The following is a 16,203-nucleotide window of genomic DNA, read 5'->3' as shown; positions in this document are numbered from 1 at the left end:
CAAAGACCTATTTTATTAAGTTGTGCTTTGTATCCATTTTCAAAGAATTTAATCTTTTTTTTTTTTTTTTTTAACAGCTCCTTGTAGAAATTCTTATGAGGCCTACAATCTCTCTCCGAGGACAGAAACTGAGAAGTAAGTATACTACTTGTCTAGTCACTGGCGCTTACTAGCCATCAGCTAATAATGATGATAGGCCTCAGATTTTTCTTCCCTTTCCTAGTTGTGAACAGTGAAGACATGCTTTATATTCAGTTGCAAGATGTGCTCTTTTTTTTTTTCTCAATATCTTTATTTATTTACTGATAGAGATAGCCAGAAATTGAGAGTGAATGGGAGAATAGAGGAGCGAGACACCTGTAGCACTTACAAAGCTTTCCCCATGCAAGTGGGGGCTGGAGGTTCAAACCCAGTTCTAGTGCATTGTAACATGTACACTTAGCCAGGAGTGCCACCACCTGGCTCCCAAGATGTGCTCTTTATCCCTTAACTAACAGCTCTCTTTATTCATTCTATACTAAGTAGAAATATCAAAGGTAAATCTGGTGCTTAAGTAGGAAAAAGTGTAAAGTCTACTGGGCTATAGTTATTGCATTTTTTTAATGGATTTTTTTTTTTTTTTTTTTTGCCTCCAGGCCTCGGTGCCTGCACCATGAATCCCCTGCTCCTGGAGGCTATTTTTTTCCCTTTTGTTGTCATTGTTGTGGTTATTATTGTTGTTATTGATGTTGTTGTTGTTGGATAGGATAGAGAGAAATGGAGAGAGGAGGGGAAGGCAGAGGGGGAGAGAAAGATAGATACCTGCAGACCTGCTTCACTGCCCGTGAAGTGACACCACTACAGGTGGGGAGCTGGGGGCTGGATCTGGGATCCTTATGCCGGTCCTTGTGCTTTGCACCATGAGCGCTTAACCCAATATGCAACCCCCAACACCCTTGCATTTTCTTACTTTGTAATACTTGATGGGTATAGCTTTTTTTTTTTCTCCAAAGTAAACTGTTTCTCTTTTCTTTCTTCCCTTCTTTTCTTTTTTAAAGAGATTTTATTTATTAATGAGAAAGATAGGAGGAGGGAGAAAGAACCAGACATTATTCTGGTACATGTGCTGCTGGGAATTGAACTTAGGACCTCATGCTTGAGAATCCAATGCTTTATCCACTGTGCCACCTCCTGGCCCACAATAGATACAGCTTTTATGTTTCTTTGGAACTTATATTTTTATACTTACTTTTAATATTTTATTTATTTTGGATAGAGCCAGAAAAATCAAGAGAGGAGGGGAGATAGAGTGGGAGAGAGGCATAGAGACACTTGCAGCCCTGCTTCACTGCTTGTGAAGCTTCCCCTCTTCAGGTGGGGAATTCTTTTGTTAGATATAAATTGAGAGGGAAGGGGGGAGATAAAGGGTTGGAGAGATGAAAGACACCTGGGACATTACTTTGCCACTCATGAAGCTTCCCCCATCTGCTGATGGGGGTGAGGGGCTTGAACCTAGGTCCTTGTACTCAGGTGTGACACCACTCAATCCCCTGGAAATTTTTTTTTTTTGTATATAGTAAGAGTAATAGCAAAATGACTATTTGCTTTTTATATTTTTAAGACATTTTATTGTTATAAAGATAACATGTTATTAGTAATAATTTAAGTCATTACGAGAATGTGTAGGGTAAAACATAAAATGGTTTTGATAGTATATTAATTTCTTAAGTTGGATGGTAGGGGTATGGGTATGATCTACTAATAATCTTCTCTATAGCCTATGCATGATATAAATATTCCCTTAGATATTTAGTGCTTAGTTTTAAAAAAAAGAAGTGAGTACTTTACCTTGGCATTAAACATTGGTTCAGTTAACATTTGGTGAATGCCATTCTGCAAACATCACCTAGGGTTTTTTTGTTTTGTTTTGTTTTTGCCTCCAGGGTTATTGCTGGGGCTCCGGTGCCTGCACCACAAATCTACGGCTCCTGGAGGCTATTTTTTTCCCCTTTTGTCGCTCGTGTTTTTTGTTTGTTTGCTTGTTTGTTTGTTTGTTTTAATATTTATTTGTCCCCTTTTTGTTGCCCTTTTTTTATTGTTGCTATTAATGTCGTTGTTGGATAGGACAGAGAGAAATGAAGAAGGGGAAGACATGAGGGAGAGAAAGATAGACACCTGCAGACCTGCTTCACTGCCTGTGAAGCGACTCCCCTGCAGGTGGGGCGCCAGGGGCTCAAACCGGGATCCTTTTGCCGTTCCTTGCACTTCGCGCCACCGGCGCTTAATGCTGTGCGCTTAACCAGCTGCCCGCTTAACCAGCTGCGCTACCACCCAACTCCCGCCATTGTTGTTTTATCGTTGTTGTAGTTATTATTGCTGTTATTGATGTCGTTGTTATTGGATAGGACAGAGAGAAATGGAGAGAGGAGGGGGAAGACAGGGGGAGAGAAAGACAGACACCTGCAGACCTGCTTCACTGCCTGTGAAGCCACGCCCTGACAGGTGGGGAGCTGAGCTGGAACCGGCATCCTTAAGCCGGTCCTTGAACTTTGCGCCATGTGTGCTTAACCCATTGCGCTACCGCCCAACCCCCCCCCAACTTTTTTTTTTAACAAGCTCTGCCAGGACCAGGTAGTGGTGTACGTGGTTAAGTGCACACATTACAATGCACAAGGACCCAAGTTCAAGCCCCTGGTTCCCACCTGTAGGCTGAAAGCTTCATGAGTAGTAAAGCAGATCTGCTGGTTTATGTCTATCTCCCACTCTGTCTCCCCTCCCTTCTTAATTCCTCTCTCTCTCCAATAATAAATAAAAGATAAAAAACTCTCCCTTAATATGAGTACTATATAAAGCATAATTTTATATGTGTTTCAACTCTATCTAAAACCCGCATAGCAAGTTATTGACATACATAATCTCTCTTCTACTAAACTTTTTTTCCTCTCTTTCCTTCCATTCTTTTTTCTCTTTCTCCTTCTCTTCTTGACTAGCTACTGTGCCAACTATATATTCTGTATCTGCTTTAGGATAGATTCTGAGTAAATATTTGAAGGATGAGTGAATTTCATTTCTCTTTGGGAATGAAAGTTCTAGTGACCAAGGAAGCAGCTCAGTGGTGGAGCACAGAACTGAAATGTGTGAACTCCTGAGTGATCCTTGGTATCACATATGTCAGACTAATGCTCTGGTTCTCTCACTCGTTAAATAAGTGATTTTTTCCTCCAAGAAGACAAAAAGTCTAGAAACACTGAGATACACTAATCTGGTATCCCAGATTGCTCTGAAGTCATGAAGTAAAATTTTTTTAAATTAATTTATTTATTTGTTATTGGATAGAGACAGAGAGAAATTGAGAGAGAAGGGGGAAATAGAGAGGAAGAGAGACAGAGAGACACCTGGAGACCTGCTTCACCACCTGTGAAGCGACTCCCCTGCAGGTGGGGAGCCGGGGGCTCAAATAGGGATCCTAACCAATCCGTGTGCTTTGAGCCACGTGCACGTAACTCACTGCGCTACAGCCCAACTCCCCATGAAGTAAATTTTTAATAAGTGATACATGGTTGAAAGGTAGCGATGCAGGAATATGTGATATCTGCATTATCTCAAGATTGTATCATTTAACCCATTTGGTTAAATGACAGAACTGCCTATTGAGATCTAAGGAGACCTAGCAGGTTGGAGTTTGTGGGAACATAAAATTGATGGAATCAGTTTAAAAATAAAAGTAACCAAAGATAATAAAGGAGGCAAAATTTCATCAGAATTCAGAATCAGTGGAGATAAGCCTTCTACAGAAACGAAAATCTGTAGTTATGCAGAAATCTCAAGCTTCAGGTCTCAGAAGACCCCAAGCTGCAATGGAAAAAACTCTGAACTTACTTGGAGTCACCTCTTACCCCTATCTGCAGCCTCGCTTTCTCCTGATAACTTTTCTTTTTAATGTGGTTTCTTTTTTTTTTTACTTTTTTTGGGGGTGGGGGTGGGGGATTAATGTTTTACATTCAACAGTAAGTACAATGCTTTGTACATACATAACATTCCCCATTTTCCCATATAACAATACAACCCCCACTAGGTCCTCTGAATCCTTCTTGGACCTGTATTCTCCCCACCCACCCACCCCAGAGTCTTTTACTTGGGTGCAATACGCCAATTCCATTTCAGGTTCTACTTGTGTTTTCTTTTCTGATCTTGTTTTTCAACTTCTGCCTGAGAGTGAGATCATCCCATATTCAGCCTTCTGTTGCTGACTTATTTCACTCAACATGATTTTTTCAAGGTCCATCCAAGATCGGCTGAAAACGGTAAAGTCACCATTTTTTACAGCTGAGTAGTATTCCATTGTGTATATAGACCACAACTTGCTCATCTGTTTTTTTTTTTTAATTTATTTCTTTATTGGGGAATTAATGTTTTACAGTCAACAGTAAATACAATAGTTTGTACATGCATAACATTCCCCAGTTTCCCATTTAACAATACAATCCCCACTATGTCATTTATCGTCCTTCGTGGACCTGTATTCTACCCACCCACCCAACCCAGAGTCTTTTACTTGGGGGCAATATGCCAATTCCATTTCAGGTTCTACTTGTGTTTTCTTTTCTGATCTTGTTTTTCAACTTCTGCCTGAGAGTGAGATCATCCCATATTCAGCCTTCTGTTTCTGACTTATTTCACTCAACATGATTTTTCAAGGTCCATCCAAGATCGGCTGAAAACGGTGAAGTCACCATTTTTTACAGCTGAGTAGTATTCCATTGTGTATATATACCACAACTTGCTCAGCCACTCATCTGTTGTTGGACACCTGGGTTGCTTCCAGGTTTTGGCTATTACAAATTGTGCTGCCAAGAACATATGTGTACACAGATCTTTTTGGATGGATGTGTAGGGTTCCTTAGGATATATCCCCAGGAGGGGAATTGCAGGGTCATAGGGTAGGTCCATTTCTAGCCTTCTGAGAGTTCTCCAGACTGTTCTCCACAGAGGTTGGACCAATTTACATTCCCACCAGCAGTGTAGGAGGGTTCCTTTGACCCCACAGCCTCTCCAGCATTTGCTGCTGTTACCTTTTCTGATGTATGACATTCTCACAGGAGTGAAGTGATATCTCATTGTTGTCTAGATTTGCATTTCTCTGACAATCAGAGACTTGGAGCATTTTTTCATGTGTTTCTCGGCCTTTTGGATCTCTTCTGTGGTGAATATTCTGTCCAAGTCCTCCCCCCATTTTTGGATGGGCTTATTTGTTGTCTTGTTGTTGAGTCTGGCAAGCTCTTTATATATGTTGGTTATTAAACTCTTATCTGATGTATGACATGTAAAGATCTTCTCCCATTCTGTGAGGGGTCTCTTGTTTTGGGTAGTGGTTTCTTTTGTTGTGAAAGAAGTTTTTTAATTTGATGTAGTCCCATAGGTTTATACTTGCCTTAGTCTTCTTTGTAATTGGATTCGTTTCATTGAAGATGTCTTTAAAATTTATGCGGAAAAGAGTTCTGCCAATATTTTCCTCTAGGTATCTGATAGTTTGTGGTCTAACATCCAAGTCCTTGATCCACTTGGAATTTACTTTTGTATTTGGTGAAATACAGTGATTCAGTTTCATTCTTCTGCATGTTTCAACCCATTGTTTCCAACACCATTTGTTGAAGAGACTCTGCTTTCCCCATTTAATAGTCTGGGCCCCTTTGTCAAAGATTAGATGTCCATAGGTGTGGGGCCTCATTTCTAGGCTCTCAATTCTATTCCACTGGTCAGTGTGTATATTCATGTTCCAGTACCAAGCAGTTTTGATGACAGTGGCCCTATAATACAGTTTGAGATCTGGGAGTGTGATGCCTCCGGTTCTGTTCTTTTTTCTCAAGATTGTTTTGGCAATTCTAGGTCTTTTCTGGTTCCAGATAAACATTTGTAGCATTTGTTCTATTCTCCTAAAAAATGTGCTTGGGATCTTGATGGGGATAGCATTAAATTTGTAGATGGCTCTGGGTAGTATATTCATTTTGATGATGTTAATTCTTCCAACCCATGAACATGGAATATCTTTCCACTTCTTTGTGTCTTTTTCAATTTCTTTGAGTAGTGACTCATAATTTTCAGTATACAAGTCTTTCACTTCTTTGGTTAGGTTTACTTCTAGATATATTTTATTGTTTTTGTTGCTATAGTAAAAGGAATTGATTTCTGGATTTCAATTTCTTCTTAGTGTTTGCATAGAGGAATGCCACTGACTTTTGAATGTTAATTTTGTAGCCTGACACCTTACTGTATTGCCTGATGATTTCCAAAAGCTTCTTGCTGGATTCCTTAGGATTTTCCATGTATACTATCATGTCATCTGCAAATAAGGAGAGTTTGACTTCTTCTCTTCCAATCTGTATCCCTTTAATTCCTTGTTCCTGCTTGATTGCTATGGCAAGAACTTCCAACACTATGTTGAATAGTAATGGTGATAGTGGGCAGCCCTGTCTAGTACCTGATCTGAGGGGAAATGCTTCCAGTTTTTCCCCATTGAGTATGATGTTGGCTGTAGGTTTGCTATATATATAGACTCCACTATCTTCAGGAATTTTCCATCTATTCCCATTTTTTGTAGTGTTTTGATCATAAAAGGATGTTGTATTTTGTCAAAGGCTTTCTCTGCATCTATTGATATGACCATGTGGTTTTTGGTCTTGCTTTTGTTGATGTGGTGGATCACATTGATTGATTTACGTATATTAAACCAACCTTGCATGCCTGGGATAAACCCCACTTGGTCATGATGAACAATCTTTTTGATATACTGTTGTATCCGGTTGGCTAGAATTTTGTTCAATATTTTAGCATCTATGTTCATCAGAGATATTGGTCTGTAGTTTTCTTTTTTGGTTGTGTCCCTGTCTGCTTTTGGTATCAGGGTGATGTTGGCTTCATAGAGGCTGGCAGGGAGTATTCCAGTGTCTTCAATCTTCTGGAAGACTTTTAAAAATAGAGGTATTAGTTCTTCTTTGAAGGTTTGTTAGAATTCATTTGTAAAACCATCTGGTCCAGGACTTTTATTTTTCGGGAGATTTTTGATGACTGTTTCAATTTCATTAGGTGTGATGGGCCTGTTCATGTTATCCACTTCCTCTTTACTTAGTTTTGGAAGTTGGTAGGTATCTAGGAAATCGTCCATTTCTTCCAGGTTCTCTAGCTTGGTGGCATATAGTTGTTCATAGAAGCCTCACATGATATGTTGAATTTCTGCAGTGTCTGTTGTGATATCTCCTCTTTCATTTACTATCCGATTTATTTGGGTCTTCTCCCTTTTTTGTTTTGTGAGTCTGGCTAAATGTTTGTTGATTTTGTTTACTCTTTTGAAGAACCAACATTTACTTTCGTTGATCTTTTGTATGGTTTTCCTATTCTCAATGTTATTTATTTCTGCCCTAACTTTAGTGATTTCTGTCCTTCTGGTTGCTTTAGGGTTCCTTTGTTGTTGTTCTTCTAGGTCTTTAAGATGTGAAATCAGGCTGTTTATTTGTGCTTTTTCTTGTTTCCTAATGTGTGCTTGTATAGCTGTGAACTTCCCTCTTAGGACTGCTTTAGCTGTGTCCCAAATATTTTGATAGCTTGTGTCTTCATTTTCATTGAACTCTTGAAACATTTTGATTTCTTCCTTGATTTCCTCTTTGACCCAGAAGTTGTTAAGAAGTGTACTTTTGAGCTTCCACATTTTGGCACTGTTACTAATCTTTTGTTGATTAAGTGTTAGTTTAATTCCACTGTGGTCTGAGAAGATGCTTGAGATTATTTCAGTGCTCTTGAATTGGCTGATGCTGTCTTTGTGGCCTAACATATGGTCTATCCTTGAGAATGATCCATGTGGATTTGAGTAAAATGTGTATTCCAGTTTCTTGGGATGAATGACTCTGAAAATGTCCAATAGTTCTAGTTTATCTCTCTTCATTTAGCTCTCTTATGTCTTTATTGATTTTCTGCCTGGATGATCTGTCAAGTTGAGAGAGTAGGGTGTTGAAGTCCCCTACTATGATTGTGTTACTGTTAATATATTGCTGTAGCTCTTTCAGTAGAAGTTTGATGTATTCAGATGGCTTCTCATTGGGTGCATAGATATTAATTGTTAAGTCCTCTTGATTGACTGATCCTCTGAGCATTAAGTAGTGTCCATTCCTATCTTTTTTAATCTTATCTATTTTAAAGTCTATCATGTCAGATATGAGAATAGCTGTTCCTGCCCTTTTTTGAGGGCCATTGGCTTGTATGATAGTTTTCCATCCTTTCACTTTAAGTCTGTGTTTGTCTTATTGAGTTAGGTGGGTTTCCTGTAGACAACATATTATTGGGTTGTGTTTTCTGATCCATCTTCCTACTCTGTGTCTTTTAATAGGTGAATTCAGGCCATTGACATTTATTGATATCAAAGATTGAAGATATTTTAATGCCATTCTTGTAGAGTTTTAGAGTGTTTTGATATATGTCCTATTTGTGGTGGTCTGGTTGTTTATAGGAGACCTTTCAGAACTTCTTTCAGGGCAGGATTGGTGATGGTTGATTCCTTCAAATGTTGCTTGTCTGAGAAGGTTTTGATGCTTCCATCTAATCTGAATGACAGTCTAGCAGGATATAGTATTCTTGGCTGAACGCCTTTCTCATTGAGCACTCGATAGATATCTTGCCATTCTCTTCTGGCCTGTAGTGTTTGTATGCAGAAGTCTGCTGCTAATCTTATGGGTTTTCCTTTGTAGGTGACTTTTGTTTTTCTCTTGCAGCCTTGAGGATCCTTTCTTTATCCTTATTCCTTTCCATTCTAAGTATGATATGTCTTGGTGTCTTTAGGTCTGGGTTAATTCTGTTTGGGACCTTCTGGGCTTCTTGAATCTTTATGTCTTTGATGTTGTCTAGACTAGAGAAGTTTTCAGCTATTATGGCCTGGACAATGCTTTCTTCCTCTCCTCTTTCTTCCTCTGGTATGCCAATAATGCTTATATTGTTTCTTTTGAAGTCATCCCATAGGACTCTGTTGTTGTTTTCAGCATCGAGATCTCTTACTTCTTCTTTAGTTGTCTCTAATTCATCCTCAATCTTGCTAATTCTGTCTTCAGCCTCATTGATTCTATTCTCTTTGCCCTCTACTGCTTTCTGGAGTTCATCTATTTTGTTGCCCTGCTCTGATACTGTTTTAGCTTGTTCAGCTAGTTGCCTTCTTAGCTCAGCAGTTTCAGCTTTCAGCTCTCTAATAACCATGAGATAATTAGTATTTTCTTCCATATTCTCATTTGTTGTTCCTGCATTTCTGATTACAATTTTTTCAAATTCTTTACTCACTCCTGTTACTACTTCCTTAGCTAATGTTTGGATGTTGAACTCGTTATTTTGTGCTTCACCCTCTGGAGGACTTTTAGCTGAACTCTTGTCCTGGTTCGATTCTCCAATATTTTTTCTTGTTGTTTTAACCATTTTATGTATTGTGTTATGAGTTCCCTTTATCAGTACTTTTCAAATTATTGATCACTATTGCCTGGATTGACTTGTGTCTAAGTAAGTTAATTAAAGGGTTCACAGTGGTGGAAGTTAACAGTTATTTCAATCTCTGAGTTGGAGCTCAGTGGTTTAAAAACCTCTTTCTTTTTTTTTTCCTTCCCTGTAGGCTATGGGAGCATGAGGGCTTTTAAACTATCAATAGGCTTCTTAGCTTAATCACTGACTCCTGACCAAGAAATAAAGCAGGGTGTGGCAGAGATAATCCAGTGGTTATGCAAAGAGACTTTCACAGCCCCTCAGCTATGCCACCGAGGTATAGGTCTTCTGAGTTTCCTGGTTAGATCTCTGTCTCCTGGTGTCCCTTCCTGTTGCTGCTCCAGATTTGGTGATTTACTGGGTTCCTGTGGTCATTCTAGTCCTGTCTTGTTTTGGTCCCGGGTGGTCTCCTTTGGTATTCCTAGTTGATCCGGGAGAGGAGAGGAGAGGGGAGGGGAGGGGAGAGGAGAGGAGAGGAGAGGAGAGGAGAAAGCGATCTGCTGCTCGTAGCTCCGCCTCTGGAAGTCGAATCCCTTGCTCATCTGTTGTTGGACACCTGGGTTGCTTCCAGGTTTTGACTATTACAAATTGTGCTGCCAAGAACATGTGTACACAGATCTTTTTGGATGGGTGTGTTGTGTTCCTTAGGATATATCCCCAGGAGAGGAATTGCAGGGTCATAAGGTAGGTCCATTTCTAGCCTTCTGAGAGTTCTCCAGACTGTTCTTCACAGAGGTTGGACCAAATGACATTCCCACCAGCAGCGTAGGAGGGTTCCTTTGACCCCACAGCCTCTCCAGCATTTGCTGTTGTTACCTTTTCTGATGTATGACATTCTCACAGGAGTGAAGTGATATCTCATTGTTGTCTTGATTTGCATTTCTCTGACAATCAGAGACTTGGAGCATTTTTTCATCTGTTTCTTGGCCTTTTGGATCTCTTGTTGGTTTACCCATTTTATATATTATGTTATGAGTTCCCTCTCTTAGTACTTTTCAAATTACTGATCACTATTTCCTGGATTGACCTGTGTCTAAGTAAAGTAATTAAAGGGTTCACAGTGGTGGAAGTTAACAGTTGTTTCAATAGTATTTAAATCTCTGAGTTGGAGCTCAGTGATTTAAAAGCCTCTTTTTTATTTTTTTCTTCTCTGTAGGTTATGGGAGCCTGAGGGCTTCTAAACTTCTTCTTCTAGCGTTTGCCCTTCGTCCGTAGCCAGTCAACAGCGTCAGGTTGAGCCTGATGTAAAGTTTCGAGACCTCCTTTGAATCTGGAGAGGTGGCAGTCGTTGACTATGTGGGTCATAGTCTGTCTGTAGCTGCAGGGGCAGTTCGGGTCGTCTCTGGCTCCCCAGTGATGGAACATAGCGGCGCACCGGCCATGGCCTGTTCGATAGCGATTGAGGAGGGCCCAATCATAAAGTGCTAGGTCAAAGCCGGGTTGACGCTTGCAGGTGTTTGTTCTTTACCTCAGCTGACTGCCAACTCTATTTCCAAGAGACTGGAACAGAGAAGTTCAGTGTAGGCGTAGGGGACCAGATTGGGTGACGAGACGTCAAGCGTTGGACAGGGTGGGCGAAGATATCCGCGTATATTGGCAGGTCCGGTTGAGCGTAGACGTGGGAAATGAACTTAGATGATGCCGCATCCCGACGAATATCTGGCGGGGCGATGTTGCTAAGAACTGGCAGCCATGGAACCGGGGTGGAACGGATGGTTCCAGAAATTATCCTCATGGAGGAATATAATTTGGAATCGACCAAGTGGACATGGGGGCTACAGAACCATACTGGGGCACAGTATTCTGCAGTGGAATAGCATAATGCCAGAGAGGATGATCGTAGTGTGGAAGCGCTCGCGCCCCATGAGGAGCTGGCCAGTCTTGCAATGATGTTATTCCTCGCGCCCACCTTTGCTGCAGTTTTTATGAGATGTTCGTGAAATGACAGAGTGCGATCGAGAGTAACGCCAAGATAGACTGGCTGGGCTTCATGCCGGATTCTCGGATCGCCAAGCTGCACATTAAGCTCACGCGAGGCCGAGGCATGGTGTAGATGGAAAACAGATGATACCGTTTTTGCAGTGCTAGGGATTAGTCGCCATTTTTTACAGTAATCAGATATCAGAGACATGTCTTTCGTGAGTGTTTCCTCAAGGATGTCGAACTTGGATGCCTGAGTTGCACAGCAGATGTCATCGGCGTAGATGAACTTCCTTGAAGAAGTTTCTGGGAGGTCATTGATGTAAATATTAAATAGCGTAGGAGCCAGAACAGAGCCCTGGGGGAGGCCACTTGAGACAAGACTCCATCTGCTAGACTTGTCACCCAGATGCACCCGGAATCTTCTGTTTTGGAGAAGAAACTATATAGTGTTGGCCACCCATGGGGGCAGGCATCTTGAGATCTTGACTAGGAGACCACAGTGCCAAACCGTGTCATAGGCTGCTGTGAGATCAACAAAGACAGCACCCGTCTTTAAATTCTTCTGGAATCCATTTTCAATCTAAGTTGAGAGGGCCAGGGCTTGTTCGCAGGTAGATCTTCCTGGGCGGAAACCAGCATGGGCGGGTGATAGGAATTTCTCTGTAAGAGGAGAAATACGTGACAGAAGCAGCCTCTCAAGGAGTTTGTAACACACGGAGAGGAGAGAAATTGGTCTATAGCTGGCGGCCAGTGTTGGGTCTTTCTTTGGTTTCAAAACTGCTATTATCTTCGCATGATTCCAAATTTTGGGCATAGACTCAGATTCCAAGATGTGGGACAGGAATGAAGTGAGCCACTAAACTATAAGTAGGCTTCTTAGCTTAATCACTGACTCCTGACCAAGAGATAAGGCAGGGTGTGGCAGAGATAGTCCGGTGGTTATGCAAAGAGACTTTCACAGCCCCACAGCTATGCCACCGAGGTATAGGTCTTCTCTTGAGTTTTCTGGTTAGATCTCTGTCCCCCAGTGACCCTCCCTGCCGCTGCTCCAGATTCTGAGGGTAGTAGCAATGGAGACTCAAGAGTTGCACTTGGTGAGTCTCCGGGGAGTCCTCTCCTCCCTTCAGCTGTCCCCTTGTTGGTGGAACAGACTGGAGGTGGTGTCTCAACTGATAAACCGCTGGACTGTTACCAGCCACTTAGTCTCTCCCTAGGCTCCTCTCTGTCACCGCCACACGTGTTTGCACTCACCAGTGATTTGGTGGGTTCTTGTAGTCGTTCTAGTCCTGTCTTGTTTCAGTCCCAGGTGGTCTCCTTTGGTATTCCTAGTTGATCCGGGAGAGGAGAGGAGAGAAACAGATCTTTAATGTGGTTTCTGTTCCCTCATGGTCTCCAATGCTGGATCCTACTATTTCACCATCTTCTGAATAGACTTGACCTTTATGTTTTCTTTTTTTTAATTTTTTAAAATTATCTTTATTGGATAGAGACAAAAATGGAGAGGGTAGGAAGAGATAGAGAGGGAGAGAGACAGACACCTGCAGCACTGCTTCACGACTCACAGAGCTTTCCCCCCACAGGTGGGGACTGGGGGCTTGAACCTGGGTCCTTGTGCATTGTAACATGTGTGCTCAACCAGATGTGCCACCACCTGTCCCCAACTCGACCTTTTCGTACATATTTTCCCTTCCAGATCTAAAGAGAGGACATTTGTTTCACCTTAATGGCTCTGCCTCTTCAATGAATAAAGAATATTCTATACTAGACAGACACATACTCTGATAGGATCATTAGTTAGTGACAGGGAGCCAAGCTAGGACAGAACATGTGATCAGGCACCTAGCAGGTAGCTTAACTGTGGCCAGGTGACCATATGGGTGTCTTGTGCTTGAGCTAAGTATCAGCTCACAACATTCACAGGAATTAAGCATCCTCCAGAAAGAAAAGATGTTCCTTGTATAACAAGTTAGGTGATTGCTTACCTTGTTCAGAATAAATGGTGGAGAATTAAAAATATGTTTGACACATCTTTGGAAACTAAATTAAACCAAATGACTGCTATTGTAGTAATTAGTAATTATGTTAATAATAAAAAAATATTCCCCCCCAAGTAAAAAAAAAAAAAAGTAACCAAAGAGGGCCCAGGAGGATGACTCATTATATAAAGTACCTGCCTTGCATCTGTGAGGTCTTGTGTTTGATCTCTGGTATCAAGGTTAAAGAAGGCAGAATTTCATAGATGGTAGAACAGTACTTTGGTGTATCTTGCTCTTTTCTCAAGAAAAAAAAGATTGGGCCAGTATGGCTTAGTTATACATCATATGTGCAAAATCCTGGAGTGTTTCCCTGGTAACACATTAAAAAAAGTAATTTCAAAAACGGTACTTTATCTACTATGCATGCTCGCTCGCTTTTATCAACTCCTAGTTTGAATGGTCAGTTGATGAAAATTTAACTTTCTTTTAGTGCTACTCTCCAGAAAAGTAACTGGGTCTTTAAATTTTTTTTTTTTTAAGTACAATGCAGAGAAATGAGCCCAGGGAGCCGGGTGGTGGCGCACCTGGTTGAGCTCACATATTACAATGTCTAAGGACTCAGGTTCAAGCTCCCGATCCCTACTTGCAGGGGGAAAACTTTGCAAGTGGTAAAGCAGGGCTGCAGATGTCTCTCTGTCTCTCTGTTTCTCCCTCTCTATCTTACCTCTTCCTCTCAATTTCTGGCTGCCTATCTAATAAATAAAGATAATAAAATTTTTTTTTTATGAACCCAGTCCTTTACATACGCACCATAATGCCGAACTTCCTCCCAACCCTCCCCCCCTTTTTTTTAAATTCTGTTCTTTTTAGGATGAGAAAGGAGAAAGATCAAAGTATTACTCCGATTGTTGATAGTTTCTTTGGGTGCTGTTCATGATACTCCCATATGATACCAAGGATTGAACCTAGGGCCTGATGAATACGCATAAAAATGGCATGCATTGTACCCACTGAGCCACCTGCAAGACCCCAAAGTAGCTAGTTCTTCATTTAACTTAGACTTGACATTTTCCCAACACAAAAGGGGGTATGGGACTGAAAAATACTTAGTGAAAATATTTTCTGCCAGTAGAACTTTCAATGGAAATATGTAGCAACAGCAATCACAATACCGATACTTTGGGTTCTAGTACAAATGAACCTTGAACCAATTCAACATAAACTACAAATATGGTATACCTATTTTCCCATTTTTAAAAAAATTTGTGCCTAATAGTGGATTATAGCATTTCAAGATTACAATGTATAATTAGTTCTACACCACATACCACTAAAGATCTGTGTCTCCACCCTCCCACCTCCCAGAGATAACCACCATAGTCTTCACAAGTCTTAGAGTTTGCTTGCTTCTGTGTTTTTTGTTTGTTTGCAAATTCATGTGTATAGGTTCTCTAGATTCCACATATGAATGAAACCATTCAGTAGTTGTCTTGCATAATCACCTCTAGTTCCATCCATTTTTGTCTCAAAGTACACAATATCATCTTTTTTTTTTTTTATTTCAGAGTAGTATTCCATAGAATATATATCCCATAACTTTAGCTGTTCACCTGTTGATAGACATTTAGGCTACTTCTACTCTTTGGTCATTTGTTTTACCTGTTTTTAGTCTGTCTAAATAACAAACAAGAATCTAAGGCCCTGAAGATGTCCTAAAAAGCTACAAAGAGAACATGGCTTATTAAATATACCACAAGTTGAAATTATGAAGCCTGTAGCACTTATTAAAAACTGGCTATTATATAAAATAAAGAAAAACCTTATTTGATATAAATTATTTTGCATAATAGTTATGCAAAAATACTTTCGGGCCTGAGGCACCAAAGGTCCCAAGTTCTGTCCCTGGCACCACAATAAGCCAGAGCTGAGCAGTGCTCTGGTAAAAAAAAAAAAAGAGAGAGAGAGAGAGGAAGAAAGAAAGAAAGGAAGAAAGAAAGAAAAGGATGGGGTACACCTGATTACACATATTACAATGCACAAGGTTCAAGCCTCTGGTCCCCACCTGCAGGGGGAAAGCTTTGTAAATGGTGAAGCAGTGCTGCAGGTGTCTCTTTCTCTTTCCCTCTCTGGCTCTCCCTTCCCTCTCCCCTCTCAATTTCTGGCTGTCTCTATCCAATAAGTAAATAAATAATAATAACAAAAATGAAAAATGAAAAAGAAAACTATGTAGAAACCTTTGGTTGTAACAGACAGAGTGATGATCGGAAGGATTTGTGTGCTAAACTGAAAATAAATATCCTAATGGAGATTATGAGAAAAGCCCACCCCTTTTTTTAAACAGATTTGTTTTATGAGCTAACAGATTACTGCTCAGCTCTTGCTACAAGCTGTTACCCAACATTGAACCGATGACCTTTTGGGCCTAAGGCACATAAGTTCTTTACTCTAACAGACCAAGTTACCTCTCAGATCTAAACCAGGTCTTGTATTTAAAAAATAGTAATAAAAATAACTACTGCCTTTATATTTTCAGTAATAAAAGTAACATTTTCCCCCTTTTACTTTCAGTAAGTGATAAAATGTCCAAGGACTGTCTAAGCATCCTCTATAACACCTGTGTCTGTGTAAGTACCCTTGCCATTGGGACCCCACTTATCTCCCTATCATACCTGAAGTACTTGAGAAGGGAACATTTGTATGGGGGTAGTAGATATGAGATCTGTCTTTAAACATTAAGAGAATTGATTTGATATATGTCTGATACATAAAATCAGCCAGTCAAAGTGAAGCAGAATATCATAGCATCAGGACTGCTTCA

The 16,203-nt window shown here is 40.5% G+C and overlaps 1 protein-coding gene across 3 annotated transcripts in view; it reads left to right on the top strand.

The window, feature by feature from the left end:
- Positions 1-16,203, top strand: part of TRPC4AP (transient receptor potential cation channel subfamily C member 4 associated protein) — a 73,809-nt gene that overhangs the window by 23,811 nt on the left and 33,795 nt on the right. For all 3 annotated transcript variants that reach the window (XM_007522655.3, XM_060188749.1, XM_007522654.3), the window contains exons 4-5: positions 78-135; positions 15,954-16,009. In XM_007522655.3, the coding sequence (XP_007522717.1) occupies positions 78-135; positions 15,954-16,009 (114 nt within the window). The remainder of the gene's footprint in view (positions 1-77; positions 136-15,953; positions 16,010-16,203) is intronic.

This window comes from Erinaceus europaeus, chromosome 1 (genome assembly GCF_950295315.1).
Source record: "Erinaceus europaeus chromosome 1, mEriEur2.1, whole genome shotgun sequence".
Classification (NCBI taxonomy): Eukaryota; Metazoa; Chordata; class Mammalia; order Eulipotyphla; family Erinaceidae; genus Erinaceus; species Erinaceus europaeus.
Note: the sequence above shows the minus strand (reverse complement) of the source record. Positions and strands in the feature narration are given on the sequence as shown.